At 49.7% G+C, this 22830-nt stretch overlaps 2 protein-coding genes across 5 annotated transcripts in view; one reads left to right on the top strand and one right to left on the bottom strand.

The window, feature by feature from the left end:
- The window catches only part of SLK (STE20 like kinase), an 85571-nt gene extending 76515 nt beyond the window's left edge, over positions 1-9056 (top strand). For both annotated transcript variants that reach the window (XM_002718722.6, XM_002718721.6), the window contains 2 exons: positions 1504-1617; positions 5507-9056. In XM_002718722.6, the coding sequence (XP_002718768.2) occupies positions 1504-1617; positions 5507-5653 (261 nt within the window). In that variant the 3' untranslated portion in view covers positions 5654-9056. The remainder of the gene's footprint in view (positions 1-1503; positions 1618-5506) is intronic.
- A 3335-nt stretch (positions 9057-12391) lies between these two features.
- COL17A1 (collagen type XVII alpha 1 chain) overlaps positions 12392-22830 on the bottom strand; it is a 49240-nt gene continuing 38801 nt past the window's right edge. For all 3 annotated transcript variants that reach the window (XM_089314353.1, XM_008270477.5, XM_070057271.2), the window contains 21 exons: positions 21793-21828; positions 21342-21419; positions 20586-20639; positions 20444-20485; positions 20257-20310; positions 20046-20105; positions 19695-19721; positions 19214-19288; positions 18877-18909; positions 18255-18377; positions 17712-17849; positions 17162-17230; positions 16717-16857; positions 16198-16287; positions 15989-16099; positions 15329-15475; positions 14735-15079; positions 14125-14262; positions 13813-13875; positions 13596-13676; positions 12392-13311 (listed from right to left, as the gene is read on the bottom strand). In XM_089314353.1, coding sequence (XP_089170479.1) covers positions 13259-13311; positions 13596-13676; positions 13813-13875; positions 14125-14262; positions 14735-15079; positions 15329-15475; positions 15989-16099; positions 16198-16287; positions 16717-16857; positions 17162-17230; positions 17712-17849; positions 18255-18377; positions 18877-18909; positions 19214-19288; positions 19695-19721; positions 20046-20105; positions 20257-20310; positions 20444-20485; positions 20586-20639; positions 21342-21419; positions 21793-21828 — 1958 coding nt within the window. In that variant the 3' untranslated portion in view covers positions 12392-13258. The remainder of the gene's footprint in view (positions 13312-13595; positions 13677-13812; positions 13876-14124; positions 14263-14734; positions 15080-15328; positions 15476-15988; positions 16100-16197; positions 16288-16716; positions 16858-17161; positions 17231-17711; positions 17850-18254; positions 18378-18876; positions 18910-19213; positions 19289-19694; positions 19722-20045; positions 20106-20256; positions 20311-20443; positions 20486-20585; positions 20640-21341; positions 21420-21792; positions 21829-22830) is intronic.

Here is a 22830-nt window from a genome sequence, read left to right as displayed (position 1 = left end):
ATATCAGCATTGCAAGTGGTGACTTAACTTGCTGTACAGGGCTGTCCCTTGAAGCTAAATTATAAATTAGGAAATAGAGTCTTCTTGTATTGGGTATTATCTTTAGGATATTTTGTAAGATGTACAGGCTTTCAAAATGATAAAGGTAGTTTTGCCAGATGATTTTTTTTAAAGATTTTATTTTATTTTATTTACTTGAAAGGCAGAGTTCAGAGAGAAAGATCTTCCATCTGCTGGTTCACTCCCCAAATGACCACAATGGGTGGGGCTGGGCCAGGCTGAATCCAGGAGCCGGGAGCTTTATCCAGGTCTCCCACGTGGGTGCAGGGGCCCAAGCACTTGGGCCATGATCCTCTGCTTCTTTCCTAGGCTTATTAGCAGGGAGCTGGATAGGAAATGGAGTAAGCAGCCAGAACTCAAATTAGCACCCATATGGGTGTGGCTTAACCTGCTATGCCACAATGCCAGACATAGTTGATTTTTCTAGGTTTTTGAAAAGGTGATAGATATTTGGGAATTTTTCTTCTAGTACATTTAAAGGTTGCTTTAGAAAGGGCTGTTTTGGGGCCTTACCTAAAGTGTGCATCCTACATAGTATAGCCAGCCTAAAATGTTTAAAATTTCGGAATAGTGTAAGTGGTAGTATAAGATACTCTGTATATTTGTTTAACTTACAAAAGTAGAATAGTTCCTAGTGCAAGCTGCCTTCTGAGGTGTCAGTTTTAAAAGTGGACCTTCTTGAGGTACCTTTCTCTGAAGGGAGGAGAAAACTTTGATTATGGCCTTGTCTAAATAAGGTCAGAGTTTATGAACTCAAGAGGCTTCCACAGCCTTGGCAGCTCATGACATGAGCCTCAGGTGATTACTGATGTCATAAACAAGAGTGTCAATTGTTAAATCAACAACAGGAGTCACTGTGCGCTTACTCTCCATGTAGGATCTCTGTCCTTAATATGTTGTACTAGGAGAATTAATGGTAAAACTAGCCTTCAAACAGTACTTTATACTTTGTGTGTCTATGTGGGTGTAAACTATTGAAATCTTTACTTAGTATATACGAAGTTGATCTTCTGTATATAAAGATAATTAAAAATGAATCTTAATGAAGAATGGGATGGGAGAGGGAGTAGGAGATGGGATGGTTTGGGAGGGTGGTTATTGGGGGAAAAACCGCTATAATCTAAAAGTTGTACTTTCAAAATTTATATTTATTAAATAAAAGTTTTCTTAAAAAATAGACCTTAGAAAAGGGAAAAAAATTTCTTTCCATTGAAGCTCTTTTTATATGCGTGTAATAGAACTTCTGAACATGTGAATAGGAAACTGCTCATTTTATAATTTTTGATAGTTCCTTGTTTTATAAAGGAGAATTTGAATAATTCCTTGGTTGTTAAAGGAGAATAGCTGATGTTTGAGAAGTAATTTATTATTTTGGAAAATAGTTATATTTGTGAAAAATTGCTTAGTTGATCTGAAATTCTTTTAATATGACTTTATTTTCAGAATGAAAAATGCCACCTGTTGGTTGAGCATGAGACTCAGAAACTAAAAGAGCTAGATGAAGAACACAGCCAAGAATTAAAGGAGTGGAGAGAGAAGTTGAGACCTAGGAAAAAGGTAATTTTTAAAAACTTTAAAGTGGTGTGTTTGCAGTTATCCATGACCCAGCTACTGGCTCCTCTCCCACTCTGTACTGTGTCAGGGACAGGGTGTAGACAGATGAAAAGACATAGTTGCCGTCCCCAAAAGGTTCACAGTTGCCAAGCTATACAAATTGGTAGGGTCATCGCTGTGGAGGATTTCAGTACAGGATACAGGGAAAAGGAGCAGAATGTACAGGCAGGGCACAGAGAGCCTCCTTCTGCCTGGGGAAGTTGGGGAGAGCTTGGAGAGGAGGTGGCTGTGTAAGCCAAGTGAAGCTTGTAGGGTGAGTAAGAGCTTGCCAGGCCCTCCGACAGACTGAAGTGAAATGGGGGCAACTTATACAGAGAATGAGTGGAAGTGAAGTGTGCAGAAACTCAAGTGGGTGCTTATCATTGGAGCATTTGTAGAGCAGGGTTATGTGTGAGCCTGTGTGTGGGCATTAGGGAGTAAAAGAGAGAGACGGTGATGATGATGCCCACTGAGTTTGGACCAGTTGCTTAGAGCCAGACTAGAGGCTCTTGTATGTTATGTAAATTAATTAATTAATTAATTTGTTCATTTATCTTTCCAAATGTAAATTTAAATCTAGTGAAGGAATGGTCTTCCTCCTTCTGTGCCTTCCTCCCACTTGTTTGTACCTGACTGCCTGCTGTCCTGGTCTTACTGATGAGCCGTTTCAACTCTGCTTTTGCTATAACTGTGTGATCGCTATCCCTTTGCCAACCCTCAGACTTAAATCTTTCTCTTCTCTTCATCTTCCTGTCTGTTATGCATATTAATCATGCCTTTCTCGGATGCATCCTCTCAATCAGTCATTCAAAGAAGTAATGTATGCAGAGGCTTCAAAAAGTTGGTGGAAAATCACATTATCTTTCAAATTCATTTTCCATGAACTTTTTAAGCATCTCATATTTGGCCCCTGTTGTGTACCAAAGGTTTCTAGAGGAATTTAAATGACCCAACTTAGTTGATAGCATTGTTTTTTAATTTCATTTTTATTTATTAATGCTTTTAAATAGGTAATACAGTTATGCAGTTTAGAATTCGAAAAGTACCGAAGAGTAAGCATTGAAAAATCTCTGTCCAGTTTCTCTTTTTAACTCCTTGCAATATGGCTTCTGCCTCCAGTCCCTGAGTGAACTTGTTGACAGTGGTTACAAGTGAGCTGTTTACAACTGAATCCCGTGACCTCATCGAAAGTGTTCTGACCTAACTCCCCTCATTTCCTAGACCCCGTCCCAGCGGTTTCCACGGCACCCCTCTGTCCGTCCCCGCCCCTCACCTCTCACCTCTGTCTCATGTGGGCGTTGCCCAGTGCTGTGCCTTTGTTCTTACGAGTGCTGGTTTTGTGGCTCAGCGTGGCTTCTGTTCTTACATTTTTAAGGACACTTTCAAAACTCAGAAGAAATTAATAGAGAAAAAGCTGGGGCGGCGCCGTGGCTCACTTGGTTAATCCTCCGCCTGCAGCGCCAGCATCCCATATGGGCGCCAGGTTCTAGTCCCGGTTGCTCCTCTTCCAGTCCAGATCTCTGCTGTGGCCTGGGAGGGCAGTGGAGGATGGCCCAGGTCCTTGGGCCCTGCACCCGTGTGGGAGACCAGGAGGAAGCACCTGGCTCCTGGCTTCAGATCAGCACAGCGCGCCGGCCATGGTGGCCATTTGGGGGGTGAACCAACAGAAGGAGGACCTTTCTCTCTGTCTTTCTCTCTCACTGTCTAACTCTGCCTGTCAAAAAATTTTTTTTAAAAATTATAAAAAAAAATAGAGAACAAGCTCTAAAGTTACAAAGAAGTGGGTTCAAATCTCAGTGCCGACAATTACTGATTAATTTTATCCCTTAGTATTTCTAGACCCAGCTTTCCTCATGTGTAGAACAATGGCATTATTATCTACCTAATTGGGATAGTTATGAAAGCTGCAAGAAATGAGAATGTATGTGGCACTCTTCCCAGTACCTGAGTCATATTCAGAGTTCAATGAATGTCTGCTGTTGCTATTACTGTGTATTGTTTTTATTATTATTAGTTTGAGCTTTAACCCCCCCATTTCCTGTCTTGAAGTTCTGCTCCTCTCATTCAGGCCTTTAGTCAAGTATAATTTCATCAGTGGCTTCTTCTTTTGATCACTGCATGTAAACTCTCCTCCACGCCCACCCAAACATTCTGAATCCTCTCTTTTTCTTTTGCTTTAACATTTTGTTTATTGTTTGTCTTCTTCCCTGAGAATATAAACTATTTGAAAGCAAATGGTTCTGGTACGTTGTAAATGATAAATCAAACCTATTGAATGTTGACTTCAGACTGTAAACTCAGCAAAGATTGAACTAGTTCAACATCTCTCCACTCATGTCTCTCACCTTGTACTCCTGCCTGCCATCATGTCCTCCCTGTATTCCTGTCCTCTTACTGACATCTAGGCTGGAAACTCAAATGGTTTTTCATTTCTGTCACACTTCAGTTAGATGCCAATTAATTCTTATTGTCTTCATCGTATTTCTCCTTACCCTCATTGCTGTCCTTATCCTACTACTTGCTTATATTGTTCAGTAGTGTCTTCATGGGCACTCTGGTCTCTATTTCCTTTCTTCCTACTTAACTGGCATCATCAGAGTTCTTAAAGAACGTCTGTGGTATCATCACAGTGGTATTGATAAATCTTCTAAATGCCTCAGTTTGATTTTGAAGCCTTCGTAGTACAACACAACCTTAGTAGCTTCATCTCTCACCACCCACTTGACTCCCAGGCTTGTTCCTGCATGGGTTGTAGTCACTATTCTCCACATGAGCTCTGCAGTTTTCTGCTTTGTGCCATTGTTTGGGCCCCCTCTGTCTGGCATGCCTTCCCCATTTTGTCTATTGAATTCTTAATCTTTTCTGCAGATCAAGCTCATGTTTCACCTCTTCTGAGATACATTTTTGTATCCTCCTATCTTTTCCTATCATTTCTACCTTTACAACAGCATTTATCCCTGACTCACTTGTCCACAAAGTCAGTGATGCCTATCTTAATCCATTGAGGCTGCTACAGCTAAATACCATGAGCTGGAGGCTGGGATATCTGGATCAGGGTGCCAGCATGGTCAGGCTCTGGTGAGGGCTCTCTCCTGGTTACGTACTGCTACCTGCTCATGTTGTCCTCACGTGGCAAAGGGTGAAGAGCTCTCCCTTCAGCCTCTTATGAGGACACTGATCCCATGAATGAGAGTTCCACTTTTATGACCTAGTCACCTCTGGAAGACCCAACTTCCTAATATTATCATATTTGGGATTAGGTGTAAGAGAATTTTCTGGGAGTGGGGGGAACACAAACACTGAGATCGCAACAGTACTTCAGGTATTTATCAAGTACTTAACTATTTATGTTGTGTATCTTGGGGATGTAAAGGTAAACTTAGTTTAGATCTGTCCTTTACATAGCGTATAGAAGAAAAACATGCATATTGATAACTAAAACAGAAAGTAGAAGGTGGTAAGGGGCTTGTGTGAGAGTCAGATTTAGCTAATAGTAGGTGCTGTCTGTTGCGGCACCCAGTGTGTGGTCAGTCCATCATTACTGTGTAGATTCTTGACAGAGCAAATCAGTGAGATAGGTAGTCTCCTTGTTTCACAGCAGAGATAGTAAATGATACTGTAATGCAGAGAAGTGAAGTAATTCACCCAAGTGATCTGTTCACATGGCTGAGCTAGAACTTGAAACCAGGGGCGTTCAAAGCTTCTGATCTTCACTACTGAGCAGTTGGCTTCCTTAGGATGATACACAGAGAAGTGTTTGGGACATGTGGTTTTCTCTTTGCCGTCAGTAAATTCCATGTACAGTATAATACCAGCACATAACATTTTCTTTCTTTTTCCCTTCCTTTTTAAGACATTGGAAGAAGAGTTTGCCAGGAAACTCCAGGAACAGGAAGTGTTCTTTAAAATGACTGGAGAGTCTGAATGCCTTAACCCGTCAACACAGAGCCGAATTTCTAAATTCTATCCCATTCCTAGCTTGCATTCCACTGGATCGTAACAGTGGGAGGACTTCTGTGGTCTGGGTGGCTTTTTAAATATGTCCTTGTATTCTCTTCATCTTCTGCCATGGAGACAATCACCTGCCTCACCTTCTAGAGGGTTTTGTTTTGTGTTTTGTTTTGTTTTGTTTCACGAAAAGATGAAGGGAAAGTGAACTAAGACAGGTGCTGGGCCATGTTGGCAAAGTGCATCTTATGTAGTATTTCCCTAAGGTGACTTTGTATATTATTCTTAAAAATTGTGTTCTTCAGACACTGTTACCTGCAAAATTGTTAGAGAAATAATGTTTAAATTTGTTTTTTAAAAACCTGTTACATTACTAAGTATTGTTAATAAATATCTTTTTACTTGATCTGAATTCTCAATGATGCCTACATTCTGTGGTTGAAACTGTGCTGTAAGGAGTTAGAGTAATTTTCATTTGGTGAATCAGCACTCATAAAACTATATAAGTTGCTCAGAATATGCTGTTGATTCAGTAAATAAATATATTTTTTCTTTAAATAGAGTCTTTTTGAAGGAAAGTTACTTCAGTAATTTGTTGAAAATAATTGCCTGTTTAGGCATGAGCTAATTAATGACTGAGGGTGCTAGTTTTATTAAAGATAGTGCCTGTAGGACTAAATTCCAGTCAATAGGATTTTCTTTTTGATCAGTAGGGACAAAACACCCTTAGTATTAAGCTTTATTGTTTTTAAATGATCTATTATTTGATAAATATTTTCATCCTGAAATATATGTTATACTAAGTTTGGAAAAGCAGAAAAATAGCTTTTAGATTTGAAATTGGAAATGTAAAATTCACAAAATTAAAAGTAATATAGATTTGGTTGTCCCAGTTTATTTCTTAATACATCAACTGGTTAGAAAACTTGTCTCCATCATAGCAAATTTTGTTATATTTCAAACTGTCAGAAGCCTGTAGGTTCTGAGTTATATTTATAAATATATTTTATGAAGTTAATCTTAAAAGAGACATTTGTTCACAATACTTTTCAAACAGGATTTAAATATTAAGACAAATATTAGAAATGACTTTTTCTTATTTTGAAATGAAGTTTTATTTTATTCCATGATTAAATTATTTACTTTGATTTACGTGGGAAAGGCCTGAAACCTTTATCATGTGGTTGCTGATATGTGTAATTATTAATGAAATTTCATTCTTAGTTCCTTTTGAGGCTTAGAATTTCAGTGTGTCAGGTCAAACAGTATTATAGTCTGTACTGGGGTGCAGGAGAGAGAGCACATTTGTCAGTGGTGCTTGCTGCCTGCCATTTGCAGCCTATTCTCTTTTAAGAGTAGTAGGTACCAAATTGTAAAAGTTTGAGTTTTTAGTTATATTACTTCTGAGGCTGGTGAAAAATTTAAATGTAATGTTCTGGGAACACTGATTTGATATTAAGAAAATGTATATGTCTGTAGCACTTTCTTTCAGTTAATTTGAAAACTTTGGATGCTGAACCTTATTTTGGTGGTTTAGATGATTTAAAAATGCATGTATGATTTTAACTTTGTAATTGTTTTGACAAGTAAAATTACTTGGACAACTTTGTAGGTAGCCTTAACTTCTGGCCAAGTTTGTTTTTTATATAAATATATATATATACATATATATATTATGTATGTTGTAAATTCATACACTTATCACATGAATGTGTTGCTGTAAACAAAACTCTTAATGCTTTATTCTCAAATGCTGGGTTGAAAATTGTTTTGAAAGCCTTTTAAAATATATATCTTTATAAAGTAATATTCAGGATTATGATGGAAATTGTTTATATTGTTATGATAAAAATGATTGTATAATGTTGCCCAGTGTATTTAATGATTATTTGAAGAGGGAGAGGGGAGGAAGGTTCTCATACTACTTTCTCCTTTGAAATTTTCAGTTTATTGGCTTTTAAAAAATGAATACTTCAGGCAATGAGCATTTTTTCAATATCATTTAAATATCCTGTACTAAATAGTTTATGGCACATTATTAATTTGGTCTGAATATTTGATTCTAATCCTTCCGACTTGACATTCAGAGTGTTGAATCAAGGAGAGAGGCTCAGAGAGGAACAGTTAAACACTTGGGGTAAGTTTATCAGCAACTCTCGCACCTCCCTTAGAACCGCCCTTTGGATTCAGTGTTTGTGCTTGAGTTCTCTTTCAAATATGACCATGTGGGTGTAGGACATGCAGAGGTGAATCATTCATTTAATGCTTAAAGTTATATAAATCTTTTCAAAAAGTGTTTTCTTATGGAATGTGCTGTTTGTATCCATGCCCTCCCACCTCGTACACAGCCCTGTATTCAATAGGTAATAACGATCTTTCCTGCATGAAGTGAGGGTGAGGAAGCCGCTACGCGTGCAGCCAGATCCATTCCTCATTTGGGTGGTTGTTGCTGGGGGAGAATGTGCTGTGACGTGTGCAAAAGAAATTCTCAGTCTGTGCACCCTAGACAGTAGCCTCCCCTCGTTTCCCTGAGGGCTGTGAACACGCAAGGCCTCTGCTCTTCTGCAGGTCTTCCTCCTAGAGCCCAGGGCACCACACTGCCTTTACTCGTCCTGTCAGCCCACAGGGTATGAATTACTGAATTAGCTGCTATTCTGTGTGGAGTCACATTAAGCTTTTTCTTACCCTTTCTTATAGGAAACTGGAGGGTGGGAAAGAAAAATTCAGAGTGCTTTCATTTTGTTCAAACAATTAGAACCTTCCTATGACAGGATCTAACAAATCATTATTAAATACAAACCAGAACCAGAGCTACCTCTACTCTAGTGTTTCCTCAAGCACAAAGCTCTCAGGCATTAATGAGACCCTCGTCTCTGATTTCTTGAGCATCAGCAAGCTCCAGAAGTGATTGTTTTTTGTAGTCTTCTGGTCCCCTTGTAAGTACACACTTTCCCCTGTTCCACACTGTGCTGAAATGACAAGGATTCTTCTGAGAAGCCAAATTCTGTCCAGGCATGAGCTAGAGATGCTGTTGAGTAAAGGAAAACCTAGAACTGAAGGGAAGAAGAGAATTCTGTGCTAATAGTCTTTTGATTCAATAAATCAGTTCTTTTCTGCAAAATGATCTTTTCTAGGAAATGGGATGGTATTTGTAAATGCTTTTCTCAAGTTGAGGGCATAACAATTAATTCCTCCGTTGTTGCTGTTCTGTGGCTGATGATGGTTTTGAAAAGCTTTCACCTTTCTGCTCCTAAGCTTGGGATAGAGTGTTTTTTACCAGTTTTTAAGTGTTGGCTGCAGCTTTTTGTGATCCTCTGATTTGCAGTGTTGTAAGTTCACAAACTAAATTTTCAGAAAGAATTTTGTTCCAGGTCATGCCTCTTGTCTCTTTGGGATCAACATGTCTTTTCAATCATGAGATTGGCAAATAAAAAATAAAGTTATTTCTTAATATATTTTGGGAAGCATTTTTTTGTTGTTGTTGAGAATCTTTGGAACCGGATTGTCTTGTATGAGAACACTTTGCTACTTTTTGGGGTCCTAGTTGCATTTTCAAACTTGCCATCATCCAGGTCTCCTAACCCTTCCCAACTTACCAGTGTTCCTAGCTGTCTGTAGTTGTAACCAACTGTGTGACTACCACACTCACAAATCTCACAAATGTAGTTTTCTATGATAGTGGGGGGTGGGGGGTGGGAGGCAGGTGAGGTTTTTCCAGAGGTCAAAACACTTCCATCAGTGTATATATACATCCACATTTCCCCTCCTCTTTCCTCCCTTGGGATAGATTTTCCTTCATGGAAAGCAGTTACACAGATGATATGATGTCACTTCTGCTCAAATAACCTCTTTTTATCATTGATACACAAGATTCAGCAGGCTCTGGACAGCATCATTTGGCAAGTGTTCAGTGTGGTTGGAGGGAGGCGTAGCATGTCACTTTCTAATCTAGGAGTATTGTGCACCATTGAGCTCATTCTTGTCTTTTTTTTAAAAAAAAAAAAGATGAAACAAAAGGGGCTCAGATCCAGTGCGATCCAGCTGAGAGCATACCTCATATCTGCCCGCCCTTGTTCTGGGTTTTGTCCAGGGAAGACTGCAGATTTGGAGTCCTACCCTATTTCTCTTGGGCAAAGAACTCTGAAGACTTTTGAGTATCTTAGTAAGATACAGTCATAATCACAAGGGGAAAGCTAGTCTGATTCATCAAGGTAAGAATCATTAAGAGGGAATATGAGGGTGGCGTTTGGCCTAGCTAGTAAGTCCCACATTGGAGTACCTGGGTTTGATTCCGAGCTCTGGCTCCTGACTCCAGCTTCTTGCTAACGCAGCCCTGGAAGGCAGCAGGTGATGGCTCAAGTAGTTGGGTCTCAGCCTCCCACATGAGAGTTCTAGATTGAGGGCCTGGTTTCTGGCTTCGGCCCCAGCCCAGCCCTGGCTATTGTGGGTATTTGGAGAGTGAACAAGCAGTTGAGAGATCTCTCCTGCATTTCAAATAAGCTTTTTTAAAAGAAATATTTATTTGAGAGGCAGAGTTAGAGCCTCTAACTCAATGGCCAGAGCTGGGCTAATCTAAAGCCAGGAGCTTCTTCCAGGTCTCCCATATGGTTGCAGGTGCCCAAGCACTTGGACCTCTGATCATCTTCCACTGCTTTCCCAGGCTGTAAGCAGAAAACTGGATTGGAAGAGGAGCAGCCGGGACGTGAACAGGCACCCATGAGGGATGCCAGTGCAGCAGAGGGAGGCTAAACCTACCATGCCACAGCACCAGCCCCAATATAAACTTTTAAAAAGGGAGCAGTTCTGGCCGGCGCTGTGGCTCAATAGGCTAATCCTCCGCCTGCAGTGCCGGCAACCCGGGTTCTAGTCCTGGTCGGGGCGCCAGATTCTGTCCCGGTTGCCCCTCTTCCAGGCCAGCTCTCTGCTAAGGCCCGGGAGTGTAGTGGAGGATGGCCCAAGTGCTTAGGCCCTGCACCCCATGGGAGACCAGGAGAAGCACCTGGCTCCTGGCTTTGATCAGCCGGCTGCAGCACGCTGGCTGCAGCGGCCATTGGAGGGTGAACCAACGGTAAAGGAAGACCTTTCTTTCTGTCTCTCACTGTCTACTCTGCCTGTCAAAAAAAAAAAAAAAAAAAGCAGTTCTAATACTTGAGCCCCTGAAGCTACTTTAGAAAAAAAAACATTTACTTACTTTCATTTTATTTGAAAGGCAGAGAGAGAGATTCCATTCACTTGCTCACACCTGAAATGCCCACACCAGCCAGACAACAGCCAGGGCTGGGTCAGGTCGAAGCCAGAAGCCTGGTGCTGCCTTGGTCTCCCACATGGGTGGTAGGGGCCCAAGTATTGGAGCCGTCACCTGCCGCCTCCCCGGGTGCACATGAGCAAGAAGCTGGATTGCAAGCAGGGGAGCCAGAGCTCACCAGGCACTCCACTTACAGGGCCTGGGCATGTGCGGCAGCGACTGAACCTCTGTGCCAAACGCCCACCCCCTAGAGCACTTGTGAAAAAAGTAAAAGTAAATCCAGCTTTTGGTTAAATCTGATAAACTTTGTCACCAATGAATTATTTTAATTATTAAAAGGTACATTTTTTGCATTCGTTCATTATATACAATGTAAGTTTTCACTAGCTGGTAAAAATAAGTTGGTTAAAATTCTGAGGGCCATGTGAGCCCGTTGTTAAATCCCTAGATTGGCTCATTGTAGGTGGCCATCGTAAGATGGTAAAGGAGACAAAGAGACTGATGCAGAGTATTGGGTGCTTGCTGATGGCTGGCGTGAGTGGATGCTTGATACCATGAAACTAAATGGTGTGTCTTTCTCTTGGATAAGATGTGAGATACCCAGGGGAGACCATAAAGAAAACAAACAGTCCAGTCTTTTAGAAGAGTAGAGGTGGAGAAGTAGATTTAATTTAACCCCATTTTAAATTATCCAGCAGTTGAGAGTCACAGCTTGTAACATCCTCGGGTTGACCGAGTATTTCCTCTTCTGCACTTAATGTTTTAGCATTTTTTAAAAGACTTATTTATTTATTTGAAAGAGTTACACAGAGAGAAGGAGAGGCAGAAAGAGAGAAAAAAAGAGAGAGGTCTACCATCCGCTGGTTCACTTCCCAGATAGCCGCAATGGAGCTGCGCTGATCTGGGTCTCCTGCATGGGTGCAGGGGCCCAAGGACTTGGGCCATCTTCTGCTATCCCAGGCCACTGCAGAGAGCTGGATTGGAAGTGGAGCAGCCGGAACTCGAACCGGTGCCCATATGGGATGCCAGCACCACAGGCGGCGGATTTACCCACTGCACCACAGCGCTGGCCCCTGCACTTAATGTTTTTACTGTGCATTTCTTTGGGGTACTTGGTATCTTTACATTTTAACTCAGGAGGAATTTGCTATTTCATATATTACCTGCCCTATTATCAGTAATTCTTTTGGCCCAGAGTAAATCACTGCATTAATTGTAAGTGATGTTGCTCATTTGCAATAGTGTTTATTTCAGGTAACTTGGGCTTAGGGGAGACCTTCCGATGCTTCCTAACAGGCCCAGAGAGCTGACAGTACCAGAGGTCTGCCTGTAGAGGGCTCCGTGATGAAATGAAATGCCAGAATCTGTGCCCCAAAATACAACCACCTTTGTTTTTTTCATTTATGTAAATAATGTTAGACCAAACTGACCCAGAACATGTTTGTTAATTCTTTCCTTTTTAACCCCTCACATTTAAACATACTAAAAAAGAAAAAAAAAACTTTAATTGAAGATTTTACAACTGAAATGACTTTTCATCTCATAGACCACATGCAGATGTTTTTAGACATTGAAAAGTGCTTAAAAGCCAACTGCACCCAGTCCTCCACGCCATGTCCTAAGTGCAGAACAGAGGATGACGTCTCAAGTGGAAGCCCCCTCTCCCCAGTGTCAGGGAGCCTCTTTCCCCTCCTCTCCCTCTATTCCTTGCTCATTGCCCACATCTACTTCAATACAGCCTCTCTCTGAACTCTAGCGTGGACCTGTGGATACATATTATAGCTGCAGTCAGACTCTCTAAGCCAGTCGGACTGTGATACACATGTGTAATATAACTGAGAAACCCTGTCACCTCCTATAAGGGAAGTGAATTTCTTAATTTTGTCAGTAGCAAGCATCGCATCTTAGCTAACTTTTCTGTGACTTAAGAATGCAGAGGGAACGGCGGAGGAAGGAGCTGCCAGCGCAGCTCGCAGTAATAACCGGGACGCACCTGCCCAGTGTCACCTCGCAGAAGGCACCCCATCCAGTCTTTGTTTCCTGGATTCAGTTTTAGGCAAAGCTCCAAGAGTCCTGAACAAGCTTGTGTGAACTGGCCTTCCTAGCTTGGGGCGTGAACTAAGTATTAAAGAAGTCAAGAGCACAGAGCTAGAGAGCAGAGAAGTCACTCTCGTTCTAAAACGTTGCACCTACTGTTAAAGTCTGCCCGTGAGGCTTTCAGATCGTCTTTGAATGCTATATGTATGCCTGTATCTTGTTCAGACTAAAATAGGTGTTGCTGGTGGACTGTTCAGGCCATGCTGTCAGTAGGACATCGGCAGGCTCCAGCTTTCACGCTTGAGAGAGAATTTGATGTAAGTGCCCATAAGCATTGTAAGAACCGGTCCAGGGGCTTGTTCCGCCAAGGTTAGCTCACGGCTTGGTGGCGATACTTCTCTTTCTCCGCCCAATGTAGACTTGGTCACCTGAAAGAAGATGAGTAGGAAGTTAGAATAGCGTGTGGCCGTGGGGACCTCAGCTTGGGTGACCACAGCAACTGTAACTGGCTGCAAAGAAGGCTTCAAAGAAGACACCTTTTTTAAGACTGACTTTCTGAACATCTCTTCCTCCACTAGACTGGCATTCTTCCCTTCTCCCTGCCAATGTGACTTGTGAAAGTGGCATTCTTAGCAGGGGCTGCCTTCGGTCACTGGCATCTACCTGCCTTTCTCGGCTCGCTCCGGCACTCCCCTGTGCAGCCAGCACTTACCTTTGTCTCCTTTTTCTCCCTTGTGCCCTCGAGGGCCAGGTGGCCCAGGAAGACCTCTTGGTCCAGCAGAGCCTCTGTCACCTAGAAGGAAGATGGGGGCATGACCAAGTGCTCCGTGAGTGCCAGGGCTGGAGGAGTGGCTGAGGCACCACAGGTGCTTCTCGGCAGGGGTGGTCATGGTGTGGCCTGCGGGGGCTGCTTCTCTGTCACCACTTACCTTTGGGTCCTGGGATGCCCACCTCCCCCTTCTGCCCAGGGGGTCCTGGAATGGTTCCATAAGCTGCAAGAGAGTGAAAAAGGACCTTAGGCTAGAGCCTGCCCTGCAGCCGGCATGGCCCCGTGAACTGTGCAAAGCATCACCGACAGATAGTGATGGAGTTTGCACTCGCAAGAGGAAACACGGTTCGGAGTTTATCTGATGTTCAGCATCTCCAGCACAGGCAGGTTTTCACAAGCGTGGTCCGCCGAGCAGGCCTCATGGGAGGCTGCGCAGCAGGAAGGTACTGGGAAAGCAAGGGGATGGCCTTACTTCGGAAGAAGTCCATGAGGTCCTCAGTCACGTTACTGTAGGCAGAGAAGACCTTGCTGATTCCAGGGGGCCCCTGGGGCCCGGGCTGGCCTGGTGGGCCCTGGACAGTGTAGGCCATTCCTTGTAGCAGGCCCTGACCTGGAAAACACCAGAGCATGGGATGCAGCTACAGTACGGGCACCGCCCTGGTGACTGCCCCTGTGTGCCCCACACACTTGGGCATGCAGTAGCAGCGTCCTGCCTAACTGGACTGAAAAGCCACAGGGAGGAAAGGTGTCTTAGCCAACAACTCCCTTTGGACCCACCGGAGAAGTGCCAGGGTCATGATGACTCTTGGGAGACCCAGAACAAGTGAGGTGCTGTAAAGCAAAGCACCAAGACCCCTCCTGGACTGCTTGGGACTCCCCCAGTGCCTAGGTCCCAGCACGGGGCCCCCGAGCTGAGCCGGCTGAGGACCAGGACGATGCCTCCCATCTGCAGTCCCTACCCAACAGATTCCAGAGCCGCTGTCTTCACAGAAACAAGGGCCGGTGTCTGCAGCCCAGTTGTGGGGGCGTACAAGCCCCCCCCCCCCCCCCCCCCGCACGGAGGCCTGAACGTCCCTACTTACGCTGCAAGCTCTCTGACACCCGAACAGCCAGCTCGTTGTAATCCAGATCTCCAGCAAAGCCGTTCCGGAATGATCCTCCATTGCTGCCGTACGCGCCGCCCTCTGCTGCCTCAAGGCCTCCGCCTGGGCCGATGTCAGTGCCATAGGGGCCCCCGGCTCCTGCACCAAAGGCTCCCCCTTCGCCCAAGGAGCCTCCCGTTGAACTGTAGGAGGAGCTCCGGCGGGCGGAGGAGCTGCTGCTCCTGCTGTAGGCGGCGTCCAGTGGCAGCAGGCGGCTGTCTCCAGGGGGTCCCTGGGGCCCCGGCGGGCCTGGGGGGCCCACGATGAAGCTGCGCACATCAGGACCTGCATGGAGTGGGAGTTCAAGTTGTGGTGGAAAGACTTGGGAGCTAGGGGGTCTCTCCCAGGGTCTCAAGGACCCTTATGAGCTGAAAGAATGTTAGGGTCCCTGTACGTGCGTAGGAGCACGCTCGTGAGGAAAGAAGCAGGGTGTACCCCAAAGACAGAGACTCTCATCTATTTGGTCTCCAGGCAACGTCAAGCACCTGCTGCCCCACTTACAGGGTGGAAAAGTGGGCACAGGAGGGCACCTACTTGTGAGGTAGCTGATCAGCTCACTCCGGAAGTTGTCGCTGTTTTCAGCTGCATAGGTCGCTAGAGCTGCCGAGACCCCAGGGGGCCCACGAGGACCTGGGGGCCCAGGAGGACCAGGAGGGCCTGGGATGGAGGAAAAGCCGGCAGCTGGGTGGGAGGAAGAGAAAGAGGAAGGTCAAAGGTCATCAAGCAGAGACAGCAGAATTCCCAGCCCAGGCGCTGGGCCCACTGGGGACCCCTTTGTGGAAAGGAGAGGTCGAGGCTGGGCCTCTGGGTGAGCAGAGGATGAAGCAGCAGCAGGTCGAGAGCTTGCCACTTCCCAGCATCCTCTGGGAAAGGGCGGCTTGGACTGGCCCTCCACGCCCACTTCTGAGCCTCCTTCCTACACACATCCTAGCCCCCTCCCAGCCCTTCACCATGGAGCCTTGGAGACCCCGTCTGACTCAAATCACATACAGCATCTCAGTTCTCTAGGGGCCGCGTTTGGGAGCAGTGGCTCCCGCCCTGAGAAGGCCAAGGGCACCTCATCAACTGGGGCCCTCTCCAGGGCCAGCCCTGTATGCGCTCGGTGGTCTGTGGATGCCCACGCCTAAATCCACAGGCACCCCCAAACCTAGGCCACATCCTCTGTCCTCCTTGTGCCCCCTCCCGGTGCCTCACTGTGCAAGTAAGACGAGAGGTCCTCCATGCTGATGCTGGACCACACATTGCCTGGGAGCCCTGGAGGCCCTGGGGGACCTGGGGGTCCAACGATGCCTCTGAATTCAGACCCTGGGACACGAAGGAAGAGCAAGGGGTCAGTCGTGGCCTGACCCGAGGGTTCTGCTTCCATCCCACATATGTGGACAGACTTCTGTGCACCGCCTCACCTCGGAGCAGGGAGAGGAGCTCCTCATAGGATGTTCCTGGCAGGCCTGGGGGGCCAGGGGGCCCAGGAAGCCCAATGCTGATCCCGGAGCCTGGGGAACAAAGCCAAAGTTGTGATGGGTTCAGACGCGGCAGGGGAAGGCAGGTGGAAACACCCTGTGAGGGGGAGTCAGCCCAGTGATCTGGACACAAGTGCCATCAGGGGAAGGGAAGAGGGGTGGGAGGGAGATGCTGTGCTGGGCTGTGCCACCCCAGAGGGAGGGTGGCCCTGGGACTCGGGAGGAGCACAGGTCAACAGCTGTTGGCGGGGGTGAGGGTATGGCAGGGGAGTGGAGGGGGCACTGCACCACGTACCAAGTCCATGCAGGACAGGCCCTAAGACACTGGTGTCGGCTTCCCTTGACCTCCTCTGGGCCATGGGTTTGAGTGACTCTGCAGGCTGCTCCCTCTGCTGGGCTGGGTGCAGCCTGGCAGGAGGAGGCCAGAGGCCCTTCCCAGCCGCCCTGCCCGCAGACACTCACTGGCCATGTAGCTGAGAATGCGGTTGCTCAGCTCTGCGTAGTCCAGTGACAGCAGGGCCCCATCGGCGCTGGCTCCTGGAAGCCCCGGGGGACCCCGAGGGCCCGTCAGGAACTGACGGAGGTACTGACGCACATCGTCCCCTAGAGAGGAGAGGATGCACTCGCATGGACCCGCTCTGGCCACAGGTGGGTCCCCCTGCCCAGACTGCTTCCTGTGTGACTCTTGTGGGTGCCGGGCTCAGGCCCACCCTGGTCGGGGGGAGGGGGCGGGGAACTCCCAGGCCCTGGCAGGGGTGCCTCTCAGCTTCCTGGTGTTGGAGGGGGAGGGTTACCATCCCTTTGCAGGCTCAGCAAGCAGCCGGGGAGCTCTGGGGGAGGGGCGATGGGACCAGGCTTGCCTGACAAGTGAGGTCAAGGGGTGCCCAGCCCACGGCAGGTGACTCACGCTGCAGCACCGCCAGGATGTCTTCAGACGAGATGGAGGCCGAGGCCGAGCTGAGGCTGTACCCAGAAGCTATGGTCAAGAAGGCCCAGGTTAGCCACTCCTACCCTTCCAAGGCCACACCCTCGCCATGCCAGGATCTGAAAGGCCTGGTCCGCTAGTGGCTTCTCTTTGGGGAAATGAAGGAATGGGGCATGGCGAGGCTGTTTTGAAAGCACAGAAAGGCCGGAGACTGTCTTTGTTTTGGTAAGAAATGCAGGCTGTTTTCCAGAATATGTTTCAGCCTGACCCCTCCCCTCCCCCTCCAGCCTGCAGCACCCCCTTCCCGAGCAGGTCAGCAGCCTGTGACTGAGAACACGCCTGTTCCAGGCAGGAAAGCTCCCAAATCCTGGCGTTCCGCGTGGCCCTTGGAAGTGGATCCCCGGGTCCCCGAGGCCTGATCTCACACGTCCAGAATTGAAAAGGCGAATTCAGAAGGGCAGAGCACAGCGCAGGAAGAGAAGCGGGCCCTCAGGAGGAGGGTGTCCGAGTACAGGGCCCGCGGATGGCTTACTCTTCAGGTGGCTCACAACGAGGCTCGCCAGCTCCGAATAGTCGAAGGTCTCGCCCGTGATGGTGGTGACGGGCCCTGGGGGACCCGGGGGGCCAGGGGGGCCCTGGACTCCAGACAGGTAAGACCTGACGCTGTCACCTGCCAGCAGAGGAATGCACCAAAGTCAAGCCTGGCCCCAAGAGGGCGGGTCTTCCTCATGGTGTGCCCAGAACAGCTGGATGAGGTGCCTGCCCCACGGCACAGGCAGCAGGGACCCTGGGTGCCTTGTTACAGGTGGAGAAACTGAGGCAGCAGCCTGTGCTGGGTCAGGTGGGCCGGGAAGGCTGTGATCCAACAAGACTGCGACTGGCCACTCATTTGACCACTCACTCTCGCGCAGGGATGGGGAGGTACGTGTGAGCACACGCGTGCCAGAGTGTGTATGTGAGTGAGTGGGCCTCCAGATGGGGTGAGGGGCAGGTGGGGGAGGAACAAACGCGCGTGTGTGCACACATGCTCTCCACTGCCCTAAGGTGTCCCCAGGCGTGGAGGGCCAGCACTCACTCTGCAGGTACTCAGCCAGGTACTGCTGAATCTCACGACTGGAGCTGCTGACGGAGCCTGGGGGGCCCGGGGGCCCGGGTGGGCCGGGTGGGCCCTGCATGTACATGGTGCTTGATGATCCCCCTGCGGCAAGAAGAGGCGCCCGGTGGGTTTCCCCACACAGGCCAGGTTGAAGAGGGGCCCAGGGGCTGCCCCACACAGGGAGGACAGGGGCCTTCTCAGTGGGAGAAGCCAGCCAAGAGCTGGCCCCCAAGAAGAGGCGCACGCAGTGGCTACAGCGGTGCTGGCTGAAAGGAGTGGCAGTGGGGCCCAGGCAAACCTCACTTGCCCTCAAGCTGCTCACTGCCTCGCAGAGCCCCTGCCTCCCCCGGGGCCCTGGCTCCTGGGCCTGCTGGGGTCCCCGCCATTCCCCACCTGGCGCTGTTATCTTTGCATGGCTCGGTCATTTCCCCACCCCCACGACCACGGAACCTTAGAGGCAGCTCGTGGATCCCAGCATGTGGGGGAGGCGCCTATCAATAAGGAACCCAGGTAGGCAGGAATGGATAAGCACATCCTTACTGGGGGGCTCTGCCTCACTAGAGAGAGGGAGAGAGGAACTTGGGTCACCCTTGGGTCTTACCTCTGGAGGGCCCACCAGGAATGCCAGGATCACCTGGAATCCAAAAGAAAAAGGCCTGTTTGCATCACCTCCAGGAAGCCTGCCCTGGATAAGCCCAACCACACCTGTAACCGTGTGACTCTACCACTGTCCCAAGTCTCAGTCTCATTTCAGCAACAATACCACCAGCTCCCTTTGGAGAGAGACTGCGGCTCCCCATCCTTGTCCCTCCTCCCTCTGGCCTATTCTTTCCCAAGACTTTGGTCTTCACAGCTTCTCACAGCTCCATCCTGGCGCTGGGCTCTGGGGCCAGGCCGTGCCCACTCCTCCCCACCTTCCTGGCTGCTCCCTCACTGACCTTTGTCACCTTTGGGTCCCTGTGGGCCAGGTGGGCCTGGTGGTCCCTGTAGATCGACTCCGAGAGAATTGGACGCTGGAAGCCAAGCACACACACGGTGCAGTCAGCGAGCCAGAGCTGCCGTGGATGGGGGCTTGGCACCTCCTGGAAGCTGAGAGCCCTGAGACCTGGCTCGCCTGAGGAGCCCTTGCAGGGACTGCAGTCCTAGTCTCCCACCCCTGCCCTCCCTACCGCCTCCCTCCCGGGGTTCTGAAGTCCAGGACTGCTGGGGCTGCCCTGCTTGGTACATGGTACTTGGAGCTCCCTCCACGTGTGTGCACACCCATGCACACAACACACTTGACCATTCATAGACACGTCTCTGATCTGCTCCTGCTTGTGGGGACCAAGTGCACTGCCCATAAGCTCAGGGGTCTTGGAAGGTCAGCTCCTGTCACCCCAGCCCCAGCTCAGGCTTTGTCGGATGCCAGCTCTGCCTTACCTGAGTGTCCTCGGGGGCCTGGGGGACCTAAGGAAGGAGACAGAGAGCTGAGAGATGCATCCCAATCAGGGGGTGTGGCTTCTGTGATCCCCAGGTCGGGGAGCAGGGACTGTGGTGCTGAGGCACAGAGCTTGGGGCTCCCTGTACCCCTCCTCCCTGCCAGCCAACATGGAGCAGGAGCTCTGGGCCACGTTTGTGACCACCGTGTTCACACTCCCCCTCCCCACACCGAGCTGCAGGCTGCTCACATGGGACCCGGCTCAACCAGCCCCATGCAAACGCTCCTGGCCACCAGGCGGGTGGGCAGGGGTCACAGAGTGGCCCTGGGCCTTCCTGAGACACTGTCCTCACCTTGGTCTCCCTTGGGGCCAGGAGGGCCAGGGGGTCCGGGGGGCCCAGAGAAGATGGTTTCTGCGGAGAACAGAAGGAGTTTGTATGTGGTTGTGGTGATGAGCTCTCAGCACAGCACTTGGCGTGGCAGACGCACCCAGGCCATGCTGTCATGGGGTCGAATGGCTATGTGGACAGTTGACACAAACACGACAGGACGATCAGACATTACCTGAGTTGGCCAGGAAGGATCCTGGGGGGCCCGGGGGGCCTGGCACGCCTTCCCCTAGGAGAGAAGCCCAAGCCTGATTAGTGCCGGCAGGTGGGCTGGGGACACTTCTGCAGGGGGCTGCGTTCTGGGTCCCGCTGTCAGCCCCAGCAGTGCTCTCTCCCGTCCCGGCAGAGAGGTGGGTTCTCACCTGGAGGGCCTCGGGGGCCGGGTGGGCCAGGGATGGAAGGTCCTGCAGAAGAGAGGGGGGTGAGTCACCCTGGGAGCAGCAGCCCGGACCCCTCCCTCGGAGCCTCACGTCTCCTGACCCCAAAGATGCCCAGGAGGCTCACCTGGTGGCCCACGTGGTCCAGGTGGGCCTGGGGGACCTCGTAAATCCAGGCCTTCTGTAGAGAGGAAGAAACAAATGAGCACACCTGCAGTGAGGCCCTTACCTCCCACCAGGACCCCCAGAGGCAGATACCCTGGTCCACACCCATCACCCCAGGGACAAGGCTCCCAGGGAGGGCGGGTCAAGTCCAGGGCCCCGGATGCTGACTTGGGGGTGTGAGTGAAGTGCCGGGTAGCCCGAGTCCAGACCCCTGCCTGCCACTTGGGGCAAGACCTCAGCTTTTTTGGCCTTGGTTTGCTCTGCACCCTGGGCCAAGGAGATCGGCATCATAGCCCTGTTGTGAGGACTCGGCGAGAGGCCACGGAGTGCTGAGCCCCTAACACGGCGCCGGTGCTCAGCCGGGGCAGGTGGCTGTCTCCGTGGCCAGTGTTCCAGGGGTGCAGGTAGGATGACAGCAGCAGCAGCCCCAGGCTCTTGAAACTTTGTGAATGGGAGAAGACAGGAGCCAGCCGCCCAGCCCGGGCCTGGGGCCAAGTGGGGGATGCACTACTGTTGCCTGTGACACTCAGCGCCATGGCCCGGCCTCACCCTGGTCCTCCCAGCATCCCAGGGCCTCTGGGACAGCTGTCCCAGCTCAGTGTTCAGTGCGTGCCCTGGGGCCTGGTCGCCCTCCCATCAGCGGTCTCCCTGGTGCAGCTGCTGCCGGCCCCAGCTCTCCCACTCCGCCCCCCACAACCCCGGGGGAAGGTGCACTCACGGGTAGAGAGGAGCTCAGAAATGGAGCTGCTACTGCTCATGAAGGACTCCCCGGCCAGCCCCGGCGCCCCTCGCGGGCCTGTGGGGAACACAGTGTCAGACCGGCCCCGCCTCCCGCACTCCTGCTTCCTGCCTTCCCAGGTGGAGAGTGGGTGGGACAGGACCCGGACAGGACCACGTCGAAGACCGCTGGCAAGTCTGCCACCAAACATCCCAGGGGAGCCGGAGCTGGGCCAGTGGGGCTGTCGTTTGGTATTTGGGTCGGTCAATGGCAGACGATGGCTTGGTGGTCAGGGTCCCATCACGAGAGGCCTCTGGCTTGTGAGAATGTCCATGCTCCAGCCCGGCAGGCTGGGGGTGGCTCCCCCGAGGATCTCCTCCTTCCTTTCCCAAACACACACCCCTACTTTCTCCACACCCACAGCCCTGAACCCCCTCAGGTAGACACGCACCTTGCTGTCCAGGGACACCAGCAGGACCTGTAGGGCCTGGAAACGTGGTAGAGGAGAAAAGGCTGTTAACCTGTGGCAACAGCTAGAAGGCTGGAGAAAGGGCAGGTGCCTACAAGAGAGGCCCCAGGGCCCCAAGATGCCAGCCTGCCACCTCTGCACCCCACCATGTCCCCAGGGCTTGTCGGAAAGGGAGGCTGCTACACCCTGCCAGTGGAGAAGTTGTATTCATTTTTTTTTTTTTTTGACAGGCAGAGTGGACAGTGAGAGACAGGTCTTCCTTTTACCGTTGGTTCACCCTCCAATGGCCACCGCGGCCGGCGCATTGCGCTGATCTGAGGCCAGGAGCCAGGTGCTTCTCCTGGTCTCCCATGCGGGTGCCAGGGCCCAAGCACTTGGGCCATCCTCCACTGCCTTCCCGGGCATTAGCAGAGAGCTGGACTGGAAGAGGGCCAACGGGGACAGAATCTGGTGCCCCGACCGGGACTAGAACCTGGTGTGCCGGCACCGCAGGCGGAGGATTAGCCTATTGAGCCGCGGCGCCGGCCTGTATACAGACCTTTTAAACAAATTTAAACAATTTAAAAATGCAGTCCTTCTGGAAAAACAGAAAAAGCTCACTCCTAATTCTTGAGCTTTGGGAGAATTTTATATCCTTCCTGCCCACCATCCTTTTTTTCTCCACAGCTTGTAAAATACAGTTGCAGGGCAGGTGCTGCTGCACAGTGGTTAAGCATCCACCTGCAGATGGGATGTGGCACCAGCATCCCGTATGGGCGCTGGTTCGAGTCCCAGCTGCTGCTCTTCCAATCCAGCTCTCTGCTGTGGCCTGGGAAAGCAGTAGAGGATGGCCCAAGTCCTTGGGCCCCTGCACCCATGTGGGAGACCTGGAAGAAGCTCCCGGCTCCTGGCTTCAGATCAGCTCAACTGCAGCCATTGAGGTCAATCAGGGAGTGAACCAGTGGATGTCAGATCTCTCTCTGTCTCTCCTTCTCTGTAACTCTACCTCTCAAAGAAACAAAACCTTTAAATTTTTTATTT

The sequence above is a fragment of the Oryctolagus cuniculus genome, chromosome 15 (genome assembly GCF_051225735.1).
Source record: "Oryctolagus cuniculus isolate XC-2025 breed Fujian yellow rabbit chromosome 15, ASM5122573v1, whole genome shotgun sequence".
In the NCBI taxonomy this organism is placed as follows: Eukaryota; Metazoa; Chordata; class Mammalia; order Lagomorpha; family Leporidae; genus Oryctolagus; species Oryctolagus cuniculus.
Note: the sequence above shows the minus strand (reverse complement) of the source record. Positions and strands in the feature narration are given on the sequence as shown.